Source organism: Zonotrichia leucophrys, chromosome 1 (assembly GCF_028769735.1).
Source record: "Zonotrichia leucophrys gambelii isolate GWCS_2022_RI chromosome 1, RI_Zleu_2.0, whole genome shotgun sequence".
Lineage (NCBI taxonomy): Eukaryota > Metazoa > Chordata > Aves > Passeriformes > Passerellidae > Zonotrichia > Zonotrichia leucophrys.
Window position 1 is genome coordinate 11,569,078 of NC_088169.1, and position 22,109 is coordinate 11,591,186.

At 37.2% G+C, this 22,109-nt stretch overlaps 1 protein-coding gene across 13 annotated transcripts in view; it reads left to right on the top strand.

Annotated features, from left to right (window-relative positions):
* Positions 1–22,109, top strand: part of DMD (dystrophin) — a 1,046,893-nt gene that overhangs the window by 915,962 nt on the left and 108,822 nt on the right. For all 13 annotated transcript variants that reach the window (XM_064706931.1, XM_064706854.1, XM_064706864.1 and 10 more), the window contains 2 exons: positions 1,767–1,845; positions 13,226–13,286. In XM_064706931.1, the coding sequence (XP_064563001.1) occupies positions 1,767–1,845; positions 13,226–13,286 (140 nt within the window). The remainder of the gene's footprint in view (positions 1–1,766; positions 1,846–13,225; positions 13,287–22,109) is intronic.

Genomic DNA, 22,109 nt, shown 5'->3' on the forward strand with positions numbered 1-22,109 from the left:
AAATAGCTCATTAATTCTACCATTTTAAATTTTTCCTTTCCAACTGTATCATGCCCAGTTACTATACAAGAGTTCCCTCCTACCAAGAAATTCCCTGAAAGTTTTAAAATGTAGATTGCATTTTACCTGTGCAACCTATTTGTTTCCTTGTTTTGTATATCACAATTAGGCCAATTAAAATACACTTACCTTCTGCTTTGCCAGTGTTGATGGAGCACTTTCTTTTTACAGGCAATATTTAAGTGAACTTGATTCCTCTCAGTTGCTTTATTTATTATATTTCAAAATTATTCTATCATTACTTTCAAGGGTTTTTTTCCTTGTTTTTTCTAATTCCATTCCTAAGTCTAACTTAATTACGTCCTTCTACCATACAGGCTATAAAGAGACTGGTACATGACACTCATACACCAGGGAATCTTATTGTAACCACCCCCTTTTGGCCACTTGCTCAATGCTCCACTTCACTGAGATTTTCAAGGGTAAAGATAAAACCAGTCTGTAGTGGTTTTGGTCTGTTAATTTGAGGTTTTTACTAATTTTGAGATTTCCTAACTAATGTGTTTGTTTCCTGTGGTGAGATAGGATCAAGAGAAAGGTCAAGTAGGTTCAAAATTTGAAAAGGATATAAAGAAAATTTTATTAAAAGTAATTAAAAGGAAAAAGGTAGTAAGAATCAAAATCTTTCAGAATACTTTTTCTCTCCCTATTTTTTTTTGATAATGTAAAGAAAAAAACCCTAAAATTTGTAATTAGTTTATTGCCTCTAAAATAGTTTTTGTTTAGTTGACTTTGAGAGAAAAGTCCCTCTTGTTAAGGTTATGGAGATTTCTCCACAAGAGGAAAAAAACAGGTTTATTGTGGGTCTTAATTTTGTCATGAATAACAGCTGCCTGGGGAACTCTGTTAACATGAAGTGTCTTTTATCTTTTATAAATTTTCCTATAGTTTGTTGATGGGTTATGTTAACTTATGGTGTATTGTTTCAAAGATGAGTTGTTTAAGAGTTAAAGTTCTTATTATCTATCACATGTGTCATAGTTTAACATAAGAAGAGCTCAAGGAGTGAGAGAAAGACTTTTAATGTAACTAACAGTTTTTTTATGTAGCTAACCACTGAGAAAACTAGACCTAAACTAAGTCCTAAACTATTGTCTCCGTTTTCATGCAGTTCACCAACCCAACAATTCTTTAGGAACATGCTCTTCAAGGATCTGTTCTGAGGAAAGGGTTGAGGGGCTAAGATTTGAGTGATTAAAAGAACAGCAAAATGTTTGTACCAGCTGCTCTCTTTTGGTTTACCTCATTTCAGCACTTGGTGGAAGTATGGTTATCCTGTCCACATTAAATGAGATTGCTTTTCATGTGCTGATTTATAATACTGCACTTTCAAAAGTACTTTAGAAGTAGTTTAGAAATATTATTAAGAGATGAATATTCTGACTTCAATATTGACAAGCAACAGTCATACTATTTTCAGGTACATAATGTCAGGCCAATTTGCTTTACCTTTATTTATCAGCCTTTTCATTTTCAGCTTCTTCCAGCATCAGTTAAGATGGGGACAAAAGAAAAAAATCCTTTTTTTTAACCTTCTTTTTTTCCAGTGACACATTTAATCTCATCTGAAGACTCTGAAGGATAACATTTGTCGCAGGAAACTGCTTAATTTTAAACTGAATGTTCACTGATAAAAAAATGATCTGACTATAATTGCTCTTTGTTTCTTGTCTATAAAAGTCATTTTTTTCCTCCTCTCTTAACAGGTGGCTGTTGATGAGCGCATCAAGCAACTGCATGAAGCTCACAGGGATTTTGGCCCTACTTCCCAACATTTTCTTACCAGTGAGTGATTTCTTATTTCCCATTCTTCTTGTGCAGTTTGAATACACATTTAATTGATAATTTTGTGGCCATGTGCTAGTTGTTGTTATGAGTTTCCATTTTAGTCTGTATTGCAATTGTTTTCTTTTATTTTCTCTTCCCTGGGTGCAGAGGAGTGTTAAATAAGTTCATATTGTCCAGGTCCAGAGTAAAAGGAAAACATCTGCCATTATCAAGTCTCCTTGTTCACACTTCTGTCTCTGCAAGGCTCATCTTCATTTGGGGGCACCCTTTAGGACTAGTAAATTAAAATTATGTTAAAAAGAGTTTCTGATTATTTTAATCCAGAAAGGATTGAAACCCCCCAAAACAACACAGATTTGGTTTATCTGTTCAAAGGAATGTTCAGCTCCAAAAAGGGGCAAAACCAGATATACAAGAAAAAAATGTTCTAGGATTTGATCACTTATCGGAGCAGTGAGTGGATAAAAACTGTGGTGGGAAGTTAGCAGAGGAACAGCAGCTGAGTAAACTTTTTACAACTCTGCATAAAACATAATTGCCAGCAAAATTCCCACTTCACCTCCACACGCATTCTTTTATCAAGGATGTTTTGAAGTACACTGAAAGACAACTTGAAACACCTTCAAAGCTCCAAGGCAGTGACTAAAGTGAAGCTTCTTAAAGGCCATGTCTTTTCCATTGTACTTCAATTAAGGAAAGTAAACAGTAGAGCTTTATTTAAGAGATTATATCAGCAGAAGAGAACACAGTCACAGGATAATGGTCTCCTACATGCAGGGGGACAAGCTATCCAGACATTGGAAATAGATGTTGCTATTATTGCACAGCAACATTCACAGTGGGATAGAGGACAAACTTTTCTTCAGCTGATACTGCCTTGTAGTTTTAATAGGTTAACCATTTTCCCATTGAAGATCTTAATGGGAAACTGAAAATTCTCAGCAGGATGTCCTGCAAAATCAAATCCAAGGTTGATGTTATGCCATATAAGACTAATGCAGGCTGATTCAACCTGAACCTTCTTTTGTCAAATGATTATCCTATGAAGAAATAAGCCCTATTTTCATTATTTCTTTCAAACCCACTTTTCTTTAATTGTTGATCACTGGGAATATTTTTTCAGCTCAATATACATAACTGCAAATCAAACTTGTCAAGACTGAATGTGCAAGAGCTATGAATATGTGACGTAAACACAATGTTTAAGTGCATACCTGTTTTTACTTGTGACCCATGTTGTATTCTTGGTGAAAGAATAAATCTGTAGGGTAAATTAAGCAAGTCTGGAAGAGACTAGAGTGACCTGCACTGCATTATCACACTGATAAAGGTGTCTTTTGCTGGTGTTGAGTGCAACCAAACAATTTTCCTAGGCCCATTCTTCCTTACTATTGCTGAACTAAATAAATCTAAAAGATGATCAGTGTGTGATAGTCACCTTTTTTAGCCCACCCACCACCAGTGAGACATTATTCTTCTTTGAAACTAATTAGAGCCAGCAAATTGTGGACATCATTCTGGACACTCCATGCCATTTGAGGATCCCCATAGGAAAAGGAGTCAGGTGGAAAAGTGTTGATTTTGGAAATAGTCCAACTATCACTTAGAAAAATGGGCATTTGTATTTGCTTATTTGTTCTTCTCTCTTAGATGTGTGTGCAAATACATAATCTTATCCATGCATACAAAAGTTAGGTTCTGAAAACATTTGCAGAATACTTCCCATATCAAAAACTGCAGTCACTGAAAACTGTCAGTACATACATCAGTCTCATCTTTCCTAAGCATCAAATTCCAAAAACATCCACTATCATGTACAATCACTATGCCTAGGAAAATACCATGCTTTGACATGCTTTTTATGCTTTTTTACTACCTCTGCTGCATCCCTGCATGGATGGAAGCACATCCATGGGAGAGAGAGCAGTGCAGGAGAGGGTGACACAGTCCTTGCCACCCAGCACCAGTGTTTTTTCTGCAGCTGTACTTTTGGGGGTGAACAAGTCAGACATAAAGGTTGCCAAACAAAATCAGGCAGGTCAAATGAAGGTGAATTTAATGGCTTGTAAATTAGGTTTCTGTACGTGGTAGACAGAGTCCAAGTTGATCAGTCTGTGGCAACAGCAGTGAAAAGATTAATCATGGCAATTTTTATGGTTTTCTTTTATAAGCTCAAAACTCAGCATTTTTATCTAAGGAGCTGAGATACACATAAGATCAGTGCAAACTATAATCAGTAAGGAAAATAAGCAATCTATTGCTTATTGAATATCTAGTTTATTTGCCAGTAATAATGAGTTCATCCTCCCTACTGAGCATCAACTTTCCCTCTTCCATACACACTTGCCCATCTTAAGGTACAAGTAATAATATCTGTTTATATTCTTACATGAAAATTATCCTTTTATAGTTGATATACCTTTAAGTAGTTCTGCAAAGAGGCTGGTACTGCAGTCAAGGTCACATAAAATCAGTGACTGAATTACATTTCTCTCCTATCAGAAAGAAATAAATATGATCTGCTAATCATGGTAACATTTTCATGTGCTTGTTATTATTTTATACATAGAAATTATAGCATCATCTGTCACTTTCTGCTTGAAAGTGAAGTTTCAGTTGAAACTGAAGCTGCATGGGGCTGTTGAAAACCTAGCACAAAAGTAATGGGGGAGTGATGCAGGGACCTCATATTTGTCACACCCTGTGAGGCAAGAAATCAAGTGGTAGTCCCTGTTTCTGAGCACTTACAGCCTGTTCTAAGGGCTATTCATAGAGCTATTTCTGAAAGAGATTGGAAAAGAAGGTGTGAGCTAGAGAGATAAGGAGTGCAAAAGCAAAAAAAAAAAAAATTCTTATTTGTGGCATTTTAAAATTAGAGAGTTTTTCTCCATTGTCTTTTCATGCTGTTCAACATTCTTTTTCCACTCTTTCATCTTTTAAATGACCAAGTGCTGGTGTTTATCAATGCTGTGGCATGGGACAATTCAGATGTTTCCTGGTTGTAAATTAAAGAGATAGTGGCAAAGGAATGGGATCCACTGGTGTCTCCCTTCTTTTAAGGCTTTAGATCTCCCTCAATTGTAAAAGACTTATTAAAACTGGCCATGACCTTTCACATGAACTTGTATCTCTCCAGGCTTTCTACATTTTTTAATGGGCTCTCTCACCCCACTCCTTGAGCTTCTGCCCTTCAGGCTTCCCCAAACTCATTTTGCTCTGCCAGTGTCCACAGAGGCAGTCCCAGCTCCAGCTCAGTTCATTCCTTGCCAAGGTCACACAGAATTCACAACAATAGTTAAGATACAGATGATAAATGAATTAAATGGGAAAAAAACTTGATATCATGGATTTGTGGAGTGAGTTTGTTGGTCTTGAAGGACTTGCTTAGACATGTTTAATTAGACTTGTTTAATTAGAATTCTCTAAATCAGTGTGTAAAACCACTGTAAAAATAAGACCTTTCTATTAAAAAGAAACTTGTAAATATTTATCAAAGTAATTACAAGAAAAATCTCTCATCCTTTCATGGATGATGGTGCTTAATTTGGGAATTATATACAGTAACTGAGGTGTGAAAAAGAATATCTGCAAATTTTAAACACAATGCCAGCTCCAAAGTTTTCAGTGACTCCTCTGGAATAATTTTACTGTTTTGACTTCATCTGTATTTTTCTCTGTGATTGTGCCTCTTACACAAAATGAGATTCATTTCTCTTGTTGGAAGACCCACACATAACTATTGTATGTCACAATAGTTATTACTCTTTTTGAGATGCAATAAATGAGAGGTAGCATTGATGTCAGACTGTTTCTAATATCATTTGCAGTGCTATTCAGCAATCACTCACACTTCTTAATGTGCATTGCTGGTGATTGTTCATTCATGTGCATGGCTGGTGATTGCTGAAAAATAGGTGTTACATCTTTAAAAACCATGAGCAAACCTTGTAATTTACTGTCCAGCCCCAGTAAGAGCCATCTTTTAGTAAGTATAGCATGTCAGTGAAGTGACTGCATGAAACCATGCTCACCATATAACTGCCAATTACTTTGGATTATGACTGGAAGATTCCAGTGGTTTTCAAGCTCAGATAACATGGACTTTCATCAACATGAAAAAACTGGGAATACAAGGAACAGAAAGAACATGTAGGTTTGCAAGGCTAAAAGGCTGATGTACCCATAGCCAAATTTTCTGATTCATATTTCCCAGGCTATGAGCTTTTGCTGCCTGCATTTGTCAGTACCAGCCTGTTAAATCCTCATACCTAAATTTGTGCTAGGACCTGGAGATACCTAACAGGAGATGCCTCACTGTGCCTTTCAGTTTTTGGACTTGTAAGAGCAGAACTTAATTCAACACAAGATGAGGCAGCCTCAGCAGCTTTCATTCAGAAACAGAAAGATGACAAATGCTGGAGCCACCAGTTTGTGTTGTAAGTGATCAGAGTGCAGCTGCTGCATTTTGTAGCAGATAATTGTTGCTTAAAAATAAAAATCAGAGGAGTAGGCTGTGTATCGTAGGTCCCTCCTTCTCAGGATAAGGTCAGAGCTATTCAGGTTCAGATCTGAGTCTTTTTTCTTCTTATTTCTGTGCCTTTGAGTTTTCCTTCAGTTATTTAGCCCACTCTCCTGAGAAGCTGGAGATGTGGCTCTGAATTCCTCCAAGCTGGGAGAGAAGTCAAGTGCTCACTTCTCCCACCTTCTGTGTGAGTGCTCAGATTATTATGCAAAGCAAAGGCTAGGGAAGCTCTTTCTTGCACAGGCAGATGTCTTTAAAAGGGCAAGTCCTAATTGAGACATCCAAGTCTAAAAATGAGTGGGCTCTGTGACTCTTAGGACACTTTACCCATCCATCTGATAGATTATTTTCCAGTGCAAGCAACTGTAGCTTTCCCTCTTATTTGTCACTTCATGCATTATATCATATTGTCTTTGAGATATTCTTTTGACAAGCAAATATTGAAGACCATGTCTTCATGAGGGATTTTTTGAAGGGAGTGAGTAGGAGATATGCTATCTCATTTTTTATAGCAACCTAATTAATTTCTGTAATTTATCCTTGGCTGGCAGAATATCCTATTCTGTAATGCTACATCATTTACAAGTAAACAAATACTATTTTTTGATCTTAATAAGATTCAAAAGTTGACTATTTATTGTCTATTATACTTTTGTCCACTCTCTGAATTAATGTGTTGTGAAGACTGATTCTTGCCTCCCAAATGTTTTTCACCCTGCCAAGTTTAACTCAGATGAATTTAACAATATTCCCATGTTGCCAGGAGTTGGATGTTGTGTTCAGTTTAGGACATCCCTTGGTCCTCAAGCTCCAGGACTAGGCTGCAACAGGCATATTCTATATATGTAAATCAGAATTTTTCTGTTCTGCTATGTAAGACATGGAAGATTTACCAAAGATTTATTTTCTATTTATCTAATTTCATTTGCCAAAAATCACCACCAATTTGATTAGGCCACTTTATCACCTCATTTGATCAGCCAGTTTTAGAGACTCCATTTTTAAGAGCATAAGAGTGCAACAGAAGTTAACAATGTGGAGTACCTGTATGTGGGCCATTATAAACTCTATCTATATTTCTTTGCTCTATTTCATTCAGTATTCTGCTATTAAACAAGTAGATTCTTGTATTTCTGCCATTTTACAGTTGTGTGACATTTAAGAAAATGAGCACTAGATGGATTTTATATTTCACAATACAAAGTGGCATTTGGAAACTTTTGGAACACTGTTCATGATTAAAGGTGTGCATTATTTAGGTCTTACCATATAATGTTGACCCTAAGCTGCAGATGATAAATCTGAAGTTGGCCATAAAGATTTCAGCAGGAAACACAGGGAGGAATTGCCTCTTTTAACTCTTCTAAAATGATTGTCATAATGGATTCTGATCACATGTTGAACTTTTTTAATGACTAAAAGTCTCTTAGAGATTTTTTAATCATTGAAGATGCCACTTCTCTGGCTAGACATGCTCTAAATATGGTGTTTGGTAAAGGTCTTCACGTGTGGTACGGTGACAGACGGTGCTGACAGTGCTCCAGGCAAGTAGTGAGTGTTTGCTTGGACTTAAGAGGGGCAGAATCCAAGCTGAGAAGGGGCTCTCTATTCCCAAAGTACCCATGAATCCATCCCCATGTGCAGCTGGGCTTGGAGAAGAACAGACCCTAAGCTGTGCAGACCTTCTGAAAGGCAGGTTTGGATTGATGTTTCTGCCTTGCAGCTTCTCAGCTGAGTGGTTGATGTATTCTAACATCAGTTTCTCAGCTACATCAAGCAATTTTAGACCTCAGTGCTGCACAACATGGTCTGACTGTTCATCAGTCTTACCTAGAATAATAAAAAATTCACATAATTTAGAAATCAATCTAAATCTTAGCTGAAAAAGCCCCTATCTTTTACAGGTATATAGTGGCATTTGTTGCAAAGAGCTTGCAGGTTATGCAAACATTCCTATTATGTCACTGCCTTGCAGATATGCATTTTGGAGATGGCATCCTGCCAGCCTGCCTCATGCACTGATTATGGTGGGGAAATATTGCTTTAGCATGTTCTCTAAGGAGGAAAAGCACGACCTCCTTACAGTCTCTGGAGAGCAGCATTTTCTCATTTGTAAAGGTGTTATCTGAAAATAATCAAAATGTAGTACTCAATGGATCTTCTTTGAAAAGTTGAAGTAGCTTACACAGATGGGAAATTCTGATTCAGAATCAGAGTCTTTTCCTGATGCAAAGATCATATCATCCTTTTTTCTCCCTGCCTGCCTTTAAAGTCACCAAATCCATACTTTGCTGCAGTGGAAATAATTGGCATCAAAACAAACTTCATGTAAATAAATAAACAATTTCTTAACTCTATGTTTGTATTAAGGTATTAATGATGATAATGCTAGGTAAGAACAGTGTAAGTCACACAGGTCATGCAGGTAGAATTTCCAGGCTGAGTCAGAGAATTATTATCATTAAATGTGAAATGTGAACATAATTCAGCAGCTTGCTGAGTTACAGACACGATGGCCACCAAACAAGATAATGGGGATGTAAAAATGAGCTCACCTTTAGCATCACCATGATGCTAAAATGAATATATAGTAAATATAATTAATTTCTAACAGTGAGAAAAAAATAGTTGACAGGATATATGTAACAGTGTATGAACACTACACAATGCTTCTTTGTGATTTCTGTCCAAAACCTCGTAGCGAAAATTAAGTCAAAAGATTTTTTTTTTTTATTTAGAACTGAAAAAGTACACTCATATGATACATAGCACACACTAAAAGTCTGTGCTGACTATTTAAATGAGGACCACTGAGAGTAGCATTTAAATGTGGACATACCAAATTTACTCTTTGAATAGCTGAAGGAATAGTTTACCATTAGTAAACATACATGTATTTTTCATTATGTTTGCATTGCTAAAGTGAAATATTTATAAGATTATTTTTTTGTAGTATCAACTACTATCATCCTCTTTAATATTTCATTCAGATCCCTGCATAGATTAAAACAGTACTGAAGTTCAGAGAGCCAGCATGCCACCATTTCACTATACATTCTGCCAACAAGTAAGAATGTCTGCTTACCAGCAAGAACTGTGTTCACAGGCAAAACAAGTCTCAGCTCTTAGAACATCTACAGAAAGAAATAAAACTCAAAAATTAGGTAACCATTAAAATATATGTCAATTCAAATAAAGTGTAGGGAAATTTAAATTCACTCTTAAAATGCCATGTATTTTGTGGTGGTTATTTAATTTCAGTCACAAGAGCATTGAAAGTAGCTGGGTGTATGGTAATGGGTTCTTACACTGTGCAAGCTCAAGCAATAAAACAGTTTGGAATTACTCTCAGCAAACAGGAAAATGTCTGCTTCTTGAGTGCTGCAGCACACAGGGATACTACAGCATATATATATATATATATATATTTGAAGTCTTTGCTAGCAAGACAGGTTAGGTTGATTTAACCATTTACCTGTACTACTTTTGTAATGGATAGTAAACCTGTACTGATAACCAAAGATAAGAAACAGCTAGTCTCAGTTTCTGGGCTTCTGCCAAAAATGAAATGATTATTCTCTGTGTATAGCTGCAAAAAGTACTGCACTTTTTGTCAACTCAAATTTATGCAAGGTTAGAATCATCCAGGAAACCAGAAGTGTATTATAGACAGCTTCACAGCAACCTCTTGAAGGAATACTAAATCCAATTATGCAGAATATCACAGAATTGTTTGTTATTCCTATAGCACTGAGCTCTCATGAAAGCAAAAGTATTTGTTCCTCTTCTAATGGATAAAGAACACTATCATATGTAAGATTCTGTGATAATAAGTTATGACTGCAAAGCTCTTACCCAGATTAATTCAGAAGCAACAGATGAAATACATCTTCTGAAAAATATGCAGCATTCTATTCTGTCCTTTAGCTATTGAATTAAAAACAAATCTTAAAGTGGAACAACTGTAACTTGGTAGTATTCCCATTGGGAACATTAATGATTTCTTGGGAGAGAAATATGGAACAAGGTCAATTTTTAGTTAATACTGAAGGGTATTTTGCTTTCAAAAATGATAATTTAGTGTAATCTGATTTGAATTATTTCTCACTTGATGCCATTGGCCATGGGTAAGAACCCTACAATTGTCACTGAGTATGCATTTTAGAACTGGTTGATGGACCACATATTAACACACATTAGGTTAGAATTACTGAATGAAAGCATGTAAAGGAATCGCATAGTAACTGATAGTGTAAAATGAAACAGTTACTAAGCTAACTCCTTAGCTTTTGTTTCCTATTGCCATCTAGAATGGAGAATATTGAAGCAATCATCAAAATTATATTTGTAGCAGTTTTCCTTCTTACAAGTAGAAAGAATATTTAAGCATCATGATTAAGAATTCTGTATGAACCTGAAAATGGGGTTATTTTGAGATTTTTAACATCAAAACATTACACAATATTCTATTTTTGATACTTTTTACATTTCTACAAAACACATAACATCTTTACATCCTTTGAGGCTGTAGCTGAGCGCAGGAACTGAGCAGCTGCAGCTCAGGCTGCCAGGAGGAGCAGCTCAATGGGCAGCAGCCTTGGCCTCCACAGCTCCTCAGCCGTGCAGTCCATGAACACAGAACCAAAGGGCAGTGCCTGGCCCAAGAAGGGTTATTTCATATATAAATTAGGTGTATATTTGAGTGTTTGTATTTGAAAGTGCATATGGTTTTGTGCTCCTGTGTTTGTGGGCCATGCTACAGCCCTCAATGGCAGTGTAGTGTGCTGGTTCTCCAAGAGATCTAACTCTGTAAGTAAAAATCTGTTTCTTGCACATTTTGAGAGTTACTGATTCTCATGGTTCATACCTTTGAAGTTCACTTTTCTTCTTTTAAGAACATGAATCTGTGTAAATGTAAGTAATAGGAAAGCAATGACAGCTTAGCTACAGCTGGCTGGCTGGGGGTTGAAGACAACAGCAGAACATGCAGAGGTGCTGAGGCAGAATTTTTGGTACTCCTTGGCCACCAGCAATCTGAAACAGGATTATCATATTTGTGGAGAGAGGCTTTTCATGAGGACATGTAGTGATAGGACAAGGGGAAACAGCCTTAAGATGAAGGAGGATGGGTTGAGATTGGGTGTTAGGAAGGAATTCTTTACTGCAAGAGTGGTGAGGCACTGGAAGGTCGTCCAGAGAGGTTGTGGATTCCCCATTGTGGATGGGGCTCTGATTAATGTGGTCTAATAGGAGGTTCCCTGCCCTTGGTGGGCAAATTGAAACCATGTGATATTTAAGGTCCCTTCCAACCCTAAGGATTCTATGGTTCTTCCAAACATATTCCTTCCTTTCCCTAGCTTCTTAGCATTGTCCAAAATTTGTATGAAATTCATTTACCCTCTCCCCAGCCTGTATCCTGGTTCCCATCTGCTCTTCCTTTTCCTGTTCAGACCATCTATAATAGCACCAGTTTCTCCCATAGCTGATTTTTGTCCCCTCAGTGGAGTCCCTAGTCTTCCTTCAACCCTTCTTCACAGTTCATTTGCAAAACTAGTGAGATTTCCCTCCACAGCCATTTTAGAAGCACATTTCGTCTTCTTCCTCAAACTCTTGTCCATACTCCAATATGTGGGCGAGAGAGAAACTAAACTTCATTCTACAGACTGATTTCTGTGAATCTGGTATAAAATAGATTAAATATGTGTATTTGTAATTATTATTTGTATGTATTGTGATTTGTTGATTTTGATAAGGCAAGTTGGGAGTGGCATTTTTAAAGTATCTATTTTGAGTCAGAGAGGGAAAGAAAGGAGAGCCAAATGGTCAAGAAGCTAATTCCTAGTTGTCCTGGTCACAGTTGCTTTCCTTTGTGAACAGCAGGGGTCACTAAAAAGAAAGGTTATAATGGGTGAAGCCAACAGGCTGGGGTTGTTTTCTCCATTAGATTACTTTTCATATGTTTTCTGTTTTAATTGTTATATTAAAGAAAGAAAAATCTTCGTTCTAATTTGTTTGACATATAAAAATTCCTAATAAAAAAATAATCTCCCTGATTATGGCCTAAATTATAACTTATCTCTGCCTCTAATAAAAAATAATTTATAATTCTTTTGTCAAATGAGTTTTATAGAAACCTCTTTTACAAAATATTTTCGTTGTGTTCTAAGTTGATGTTGACATTTAACACCATGATAGCCAAAAGTGAGCAAAGTTATTTCTTCTCTATTTGTTGTGATCATACTGTCATTTTCTCCATTATCTGCTGTTATTGGAAGACAGTAAGACACAATTGGTAATGTGGAGAAATAAGAATAAAAATGCCCACCATTTAGAGCAAGTCAGCAAGGGAATAAACACAAAATATTTAGATGCTCTCTCAGTGTAATTTCACTCAACGTAAAATGCAAACAAGTGCATAATTCTGTTCTTAGAAGGATGAGAAGTGCTGACCACACAAGGAAAGAAATAGAAGAAAACCCAGTCAAACACCTTAGCAGGAGGAATCCTACAAGGGAACACACTAGAATCATATGTTGCTTGCTCTGCTTCGTATCTGTTCTGTGAGCTTAGCTTTCAAGGAGTTTTTGTATTTATCTTTGCAGCTGAATGAGTTCAATTTCTCTCAGATTAGGACAGAGGTTTCAGAACAGCAGGTTAATCTTTCCTGTCTCCACGGGTAACTGAGCAAACAGACCTGGATCGACATGGCCGAGAGAAAAATTGTAATTCTAGAGATTAACGTTGTCTTTCCTGTTTGACCTCCACGTTTCTCTTCTAGGTATGTTTGTATGTATGAGTGTATGTGTGCAGCTATTTATTTATTTATTTGTTTGTTTGTTTGTTTGTTGTTAACAGCTTCTGTCCAAGGCCCCTGGGAGAGGGCAATCTCACCAAACAAAGTGCCGTATTATATCAAGTGAGTATAAATAGTAATTCATTCCAGCTATTTTCATTTCTTATGTAAGAGGAGAGTTAGTAATTTTCTTAAATGATTGTGAACTGCCCCTATGGTGTCTAAATGGGAAGGACAAAAAGGAACAAAACCTGCAATACATTTCACAGAAGTGTGCTAGTTATCTAGAAACACAGTAGGATGCCCTGATTTGTAAGTTGTTTGGGTTTATGCTGCTATAAATCACCTGCAAATGAAGTAGAGCTTTGAGGTACCTGGATTATAATTTAAATTGTGCTGTTGCCCTCTGTGTGCATGTATGGGAGGTTTTTCAAAACCAAACAAGCCCCCAACATTCTGAATTGCAGTTGTAAATGTGATTCACTAGGGGGTTTTTAACCCTATAATTTTTAAATAGTTCATAATAATGTAATTAATTAATAATTTTAAGATTTTGTAATGGTTTTAAATGCACATACTCAGTACTATGAATTCCTTTAGGGACACTACTTGGTAAAGTCCATAGCTGAGGAATTACGAGGGGCAATCAGTCCCTAAAGCCTAATCTTTTTGAGTTTAGCTCCAAAATTAAGCTAGTTTGCTTTAAAAGATATGTCTGCACAACAAATGCGAAGAACGTTTTTTAAAAATCACAATTTGGAAATACCTACCTACTTCTCATGCCCTAAACAGAGCCACCACTCGACAACAACAACAAAAAAAGATGGTTTAATACATTTTATTCTTTTCGTTTGAGTTCTTTACCTGTAACATGTATTTTGAACTACTTATCCTACTTCTGAAGGAAACAAGGTGATGCAATACCCGCTATAAACACTGTAGTGCAAGTAGCAAAGACATGGGTGTTGTTTAATACACCTATTTCCATGGCTCCTCTTTATACTCCCTAAACACTTTGCAAACTCAACCAGTTTCCCTGAAGCCATTTGGTTACAGAAGGCTCTTGCAGTGGCACTTCAGTTGCAACTTTCACAAGAGGGTGAACTTCCACAGCAGCCTTAAACTAGATATGCATGAAGGAAACTCTGTGGTGCAGTTCAGAGGTTCAGTTGTACCTGGCTAAGCTGGTTTACTGTTGCATTAAGCTTGTAAGTTTTCTGATGTTTGCATTGGCTATGAATAATGGAACAGTCACAAAGAAACTGGAAAGCTCTATCAAGAAGGAGGGGCAGTCTACCAGAGACAGGCTGGAAAGAAAGTCAAAGCTCTGGCATGTAAGACTCAGTTTATAGCACTAACATGAAGATGAAGATTCTCCTTTTCTCTTTCACATGGCATTATGGGGAGGGGAGGTTGGCAATGCTTGAAGTAGGCACAGAATGCACTTCATCCTGTGCTTGGCACCTCTGCCTGTGCCACTCACACCCAGCAGCCCAGGGTAACTGGCTTAAATGGTCAATGCTTGTTCTGCTTACTCCTTCCTACTTTTTAGTCATCTGTTCTAGGCCATTTACAAATTCAAAGGAATATGTTTATTTTGTTCACTTTGAAAACCATTTTAATAACCATAAACAGTTGTAGGTTTATGCTGTGGATCCTGATTTAGGATCCTGCCAACTGCTCTAGTTTGTCACAAATGAGTGATTCAGATTGCCTGAAGGATCAGTGTCAGAGGTATTAACAAGTGTGGGTTTAATATGAATTTATAAAAGTGCATCTTAGTAAAGTTCAACAGCAAGGTTCACTCTATTAGTTACTACGTTATACCAAGGAAAATCAAGTTCAAATCTATTTCAAATTATTTGCGTATTGACCAAAGAGCCAAAGGGTAAGGGAGACCCTCCCAATGGGTCATGAGTTTCAGAGCAGACCCTCTTGCTTTCTAAAGCCCTGGTGGAGCTCAGCTGTGGCTAGGTCCAGACTTAGTCTCAGACTTGGACAATGGCATATGTCTAAAGGAATTATCTGCATGGATTTCATTAATATTTATTCAGCATGCTACCAGCCACTTACCAAGGATCCATAAGTAAGGGATCTCTCTGCCTTGGGTAAGGAAGGATTTTTTAGTCTCAGGTAAGGAATCCCAGTCCTTGAGAGGAGTCCCATTTCCAGGGGAGAGCCACTGCTGTGCATTCCAGCTGCAGTTTAGAGAATTTGAATTGGACTCATCCAAAGATTGGTTGTTTGTAGAACGGTCTCTGCCTCAAGGAGTGACCTTGAGAGCTGTCCCAGGGCAAGGGGAGGTCACTGCCCTGCAGCCACGCTGCCCAGCAGGGAGAGCTCCCTGAGGTGCCTCCCTGAGGCTGTGAGATGTGGTTGGCTTGTAGTCAGCTTTAACACAGCAGGAAGGGTATGTGTGTACCTCCTTGTACCCACAGCCCTCTTTGTTCCTTGATAAAAGACCCTTGGAAAAGCCACCTGCTGTGCAAGCATGACTCACACAATCCCTGTTCCAAGCTCATGCGCTTCGATGCTCTCTGGGTCACTCTGCCCCTTTCAGAGCTTCTAGAGGAGTTCTTGGCCTGGATACAGCTCAGGTCTTACTTGCTTTGGAGCCTGTACCAAATTACTGATAGTTTGGGTTAGGGGTAAAGTACATCTGTCATACATTACTAGTTTAATTAAAGTTTTAATTTAGCCCTAACTTGCTGCCCTTGAGATGTAAAACAAAGTGGTCAAGTTTTAATGCATCTTACTGAGCTGATTGATCTATTGCCTTCTCCAGCTATCCTCAGTCATTTGTTTTTCATTCATTCTCATCACTCATATTGCATATTTACAAACAAAAAAATTGTTTTTAAAAGCCTTTTTGGCTTTTAAAATAAACATATTCTTTTTTTTAGTCTTTGAGGCATTACTTTTCTATTAGTTGTTAATTCTCTAAAAGAAATTCATGAAGGCTAAGAAAATACAGGTAGCATTCTTTTCATGTTTATATAATTTTCTTTCTGTCATCAATATTAGAATATTAGTGTTAGCCCTCTTCATCAACCAGATTTGCTACACATTTTACTGGTATTCATTTTATCTGTTTTTCCCTTGATGCTTAAATGTTTTTATCTCATCACTTTCTCATTTGTGATGATATTGCACTCAATAATCTGTAAATCAGGCAGTACTTCATGCTAAGTCTTCAGCACCAATGTTTATTTATGGTTAGGTATCTTCAAGACCTGTGATTTTCCTGGTTAAAATTACATTTGTATACAGCTGATTAATCTGTAGCAACTAGTTGCTTCTAAAGCTTCAATAATTCCCTCTTGAGCTTATTCATACCAGTTGGTTTTGGGTTTTTTTTTTTTTTTTTTGTTTCAAATTGTATTTGGATAGGCAACATTGCCATGGACAATATAATTATCAACAGTGTGCAACCTGCTTCAGCTGTTCCTGGTGTCTGGCATTGGGTGTTTTCTTGGCCCGGTGTCAGCCTCACGGAAATTGCCTTTCAATGGCCTTGCATCAGCTGCTGCATTTCCCTCCACCCCTTCATGTTCTTTCCTCCTTATGGAGATGACAAGCCAGACCAGAACTTCAGCCCCAGCTTTCTCTTCCCCAGCAAACTGAGGAAATGTAGTTTTTGTGTTCCAGGACAGCAGAAGTATCCCAAGCTCAGGGCACTGAGCACTTGCTCAGACCGTGAGGTGCTGCTGAGTTAAAAAACCCTCTGCTTTGCCTCTGCGGTAAAACACGTAAAATTGCTTGAAAACACATTCTATCCAACCCTTTTTGTTTTGATCTTTTTTCTCCTTGATTTATTCCTTGTGTCTAGTACAGAATGTAAAGGTTTTATTAGATTACAGAAGGAAAGGACTATAAAAATATAGCTTTCAGTTTAATCAGTGCTGTTCTTTGAAGACCTTGATCCTGCTTTTACTGCAGTGCAACTTAGAAAATGGAAAGGAAGAAGCAGGCACAGGCATGTCTGTACTCTTTATTAATGTTTTAGGTATTCATTAAAATTTCTAAATTTAAGTTTTCAGAAGACAAAACAGGCAATTAATCTACATTAGCAATCTGAGAAGCAAATGGAAGAAATGCACACCTCAAAGACTACTGAATATGTGTCTAAAGATTAAAAAAAATCTCAAATTCTAAAAAAGGCAGATAATAAAGGTAGGGAGGCTGCGGATTTTTACATTGTAATTCAGGTTAGATCACATTTTAGCAGAGCTCACCCCTGATGAAAGAGATCTCACGTGTGCACTTGCATATTCTTATCTTCCGATCAGAGAGAGGAGCTGCTCTAAAGCAGTGACAGGTAAAAAAATCAAGTGTCTATTTCCCATTTTGCAGCACCAGAAGAAATATTTGGTCACGCTGCAGGACCCAATCCCTCTGCAGTGTTTGTCCCCCCAGGACACAAGGGGACAAGAAGCAGCTCTGCTCTGAACCATGTTTGCATCTCTCTCGTGCGTCTCTCATCCTCTGCTCTGCCCACTTGCCCATTACTCAGTGTTAGGAGATGTCTGTTGCCTGAGATTAAAGAGGAGAAGTGGGATTGAAGTCTGCAACATCCTTTCTCTAAAAAAATATTCAGTAGTCCTGCCATCGGGAATGTGTTGAAATCTAGTAGGTGTGACTTCTATATTTGTACTAATCTTTGACATTATTCTTCCTCTGTGCATCTAGCTTGCCAGTTAATAGTGTCTGTCTTCTTACCCTCTTGCTGTGCCCATTCTTTTGAAGGATTTAAAATGCTTTTGCAAAAATACAGTAGTCTTTCATCTCAATGCTTCCCACAAAGGAAACCTTCCAAGTTATTTCCCAGCCAAGCTTATTTTCTTATACAGATTATAGCAGTTCACTGAACTTTGTCCTGCTGAGGACAAAGCTGGATTCTCAGGAGCTTTGACTCCTTGAGAATATCCATGTGAGCCTCTCTCTATAAATTAGCTATGCAGTGAGCTAACTCCAAGGACAAGGCATCTCCACTTGCTCACTCTCTTCCACATTGTATCTTCCTATGAGAATATTTGATTTGCATTTAATGCATCAGCTTGTGACATACATTTTTTGCTAGTTTTAGATCCTTCATTCTTTTTCTATGTCACACTGGAGATCTAGCTGGCCAGTTTCTATAAACATACTTCTTTGTTGTCTTATTTTTTAATCTCCCTTTCAATTGTTGTTTAACCATGCAGAATTTCAACACAGAAAAAAAAAAAGCTAAGACCCCTGAGTTTTCATTGTAAAAGCAAACAGATTAAAGCCATGATTCTTTTACTTTTGTTCAACTTAGAGACAGGATAAATGAATGTATCTGAATTAAATTCTGCTAAGATAAAAAGTGAAGAAATGCTGTTCTGAGAAAATCACTTGGGTTAATTGTTTCTTCTGCAGAATGTAGATAAGTACAAGGCACAAAAGGAAGTAGGAAATATCTGTCAGACAGAGCAGAGAGAGACACGGAGAACCATAAATAAATAATGTATGATTATGTATATGCAGTGAGTGAAGCTGTGAGCAAGCTTTGAAAACCATGTGTATGGCTAACAGTTAACCTATCTACCAAATACAAAAAAAAAAAAAGTATTATTTTCGCATCTCAAAAGCATAGTTATTACGTTTTTTTCCTGTCTTTCAATTCTGAACTCTACATAGCAAAATTGAAACTATTGTGAAGGAAAAAGTAAAATGCTTTTCAGTTTGCCTTTATGTGATGTAAATTCTCATGCTGTCTGGCATAAAAACCTAAATGATATTTCTTAGAGGTTTGTCCAAGCGCAGAGATTTTCTTTATGATTTGTAGGGTTGTGAAGCCTTGGTTCCAAAACTTGTCACTAAAATTTAAACTCAGAGTGTAAATAAATGAGAAATCTTGAGCCTTTAACTACCTTTATAATGGAAGCAGAGGTTATAAACAGATGTGTTCCTGCTGACTGAGCGGGAGCACTCAGAGAAGATACCGTGGGCCTGCTCCTCATTACCATCTGTCAGCAGGGAGTTACTGCCCTCGCCACAGAACCAACTGAAGGGGATTTAATTTGTTTTTAAATGAATTATAAGTACTCAGCAGCAATTTCAGTGCATCCTAGCTGGTGTGGGAGCTGAGGGCAGGGCTGTAGCCTCTGGTTTGGGGCAGTGAGTGTTTATGCTTTCCCTCCATAAACACAGTGCCTGCGGTGGAGAGCGGCTTCCTTGGGTGCCTGCACAGCACCTGGTCCTCTTGATGGGACCCTGCTCATGGTTAAGTGGAGAGTAAAGCTCTTTAGCTTTGTTTTCAAATCCATTCAGTGCAAATGCTCATGAAGAGTATGTAGTGTTAAGCATTACAGAGGGGTTGAACAATGCAAGGATAATTTTTGTGCAGGTTAAATCTTAAGATGTGTTATGCAGGTAATGAGCTGGGTAAGAATTTTGGATGGAATCTGACTTTCTTGTTTTCCTATTCAAAGGGAACATATCAACATTTAAAATCTATTAAATGTAGCTAGTCATTACTTTCCAGCTCTGGAACTAGGAGATTAATATATGAACTGTTTTTATAGGCAATAGTGTGAAAAAGTAAACTTTTGGTACTGTACAAGGAGTTCATGTATTTATAGTGTAGCAGAATATAATTACATAACATTAAATATTTTACTTTTATTTTAGCTGAAGTTGTAACATTTATTGTAAGCTGAATGTGATTTTTTCTTGAATTTTACTTCATTTCTATTAGCTTCATTTTACTCCAGTTGTTAAATGTAGCCTGGCTGCACTTAACAACTGAAGTAAATGAATGAAAAATTACAAAGCCAATATAAGCTTTACAAAGTTGAGTGACATCTATACAATATGGCCCTATTTTATAGAGTATATGCCAAATCTTCCATTAAAAAGTAGATTTTACAGCTGCTCCTGATAGCTAAAATGTATTGCTATCTACTCAAAGCCCATCTTTTAAACAGTGTGCTTAATAAGCAGGATTCTAAAATAGGAATTGTGTTTGATTTCCACTGGAATGCTTTGAACTTGAAAAGATTAGACACATTAAGAAAAAAAATAGAAAGATTTGCCTGTCAGAATTTTCCTTTTTTTTTTAAAGATCAATTACGTACTTAATTTAGATGACAGACAAAGAGGAGACGATTTCTGACAACTGTCCAATGTAATATTCAAGGAAATGGGGAACAATATCTCAGATTCCTTACATATTTGTGTTATATCAAGAAGTCTCATACTTCCTTTTTTTTCTCCAAAGACTGACAGCTTCTCCAAAGCAGCACTTGTCACATCCATTGCCTGCATTGCCCTTGGTCCAGTGTCCCTTCTCATGCAGCCAGCTCCACAAATAAGATGATTTCTCTATTTCACATAAGAAAAACTCCATCCATATAATAATGGAGTCAGCATGAAATTGATCCTGCTTCACCTACTGTATCTTTTTTGTCTTCTTTGTGATCTCATCAGTCTGAAATATGGCAGGAGTGTAATTTCTAATTGTGCTTTAGGAAAGGTCTGAACACCAGTGAGGAAGCAGTGGGTATGGCCAGGTGTGATTTACATTTCCAGCTCCATTTGCTGTGGATGCACAGCTTTGGTTGACTGAGGAACGTTCTCATGTGGGCACCTGAGGCCATGCAGCAACCCAGAGCACACTGAGAGTGCAATAATCAGCCATGCCAGCTGGGCTCTCCCTCTTTCCCTAAGTGGCCTGTCTGTCAGGGCAAGGTCAGGTGTTTTCCTGGATTCTTTTACAGAATTAATTCATGGATCCTGCTGAACTGCTCTTGAATCTGTTCTTTCTCTGACCTTCTAAGACGCCAGCTCTCCTGCTGACTGCAGTAAATTTGTATTTTTCAGAATATTCTCCACCTGTCTTTACAAACACTTCTTGCCATGAGAGATTTGTTTAGTCTTTACTTACTGCATCATGATTATGGATTATTGGACCCATTTTTCTCCTAATGGAACGCCTTTCAATGATTTTCTTTTATTCTTGTCAAGTAATAGCTGAAATCAGTTCTGTGTTGCACATCAGTCCTGTGATATCCTTATCTTCAGACCTTAAATCTTGAGAACTAGTTTGTGTATATACTACATTTAGGACCTACAGATTCTAAGGGACACATAAAATGATGTAATTGAGAACTGCATGAACATCAGTAAGGTTGCAGTTAGACTTAAGGAAATATTCTAATGAATAGGTTAAGAATGACCAAATAATCTACATTCATTTTGCTTATTTCTCATTATTTGGCAGCCTCCTGCATGTTACTTATTTGCTTTGCATTTCAAATATTCATCAGATAAGCTTTTATATTAGGAAATCTCTGGCTGGATAATTTAAGAAAAACAAACCATAAAAAAATGCATCTCATCTCTGAATGAATTGCTTTTCTTACAAGTAATTTTTGTAACACAAGCATTCATGGCATTGCATTTTCCATGGCAGTCGAGCTCAGAAAATGAGATTATGGCACAACAGAAGCAGCACCTTTTATATAACAAGCCTAGCAGGGTCACTGAGTGCTGTCTGCAGCCTACAGAATAGAATAGTGAGTAGAGGTCAAACTTTGCTCCTTATCACCTACCCACTCTGTGTGTCAAGGTCCTCCCTCCTCTTTCTCAGCAGGACCAAAATTTGTTAGCATAAATGCCATATGTAGGTGGTACTTTGGGAGCTTGAGGGGAGCACAAACTCAGTACAGCAATAAATTACTAAGAATTAAGGTTGCTGTAAATATGTTCAAAGTTATTGGTATGAGTTTTATTCTTCACTGATGTACTTCACACTTTAAAATGTGAACTTATGCACTATTATGTTAATGAAATTTAATGGTCATTTGAGTTGTGGCGTTTAATGTTACATTTTTTATGCAGTAGGTAAAGGTTTTTTAAGAAATCTAAATATTTTAAATCATGATAATACAGTGTCATTCATGTATTTTATATTTATCTAGA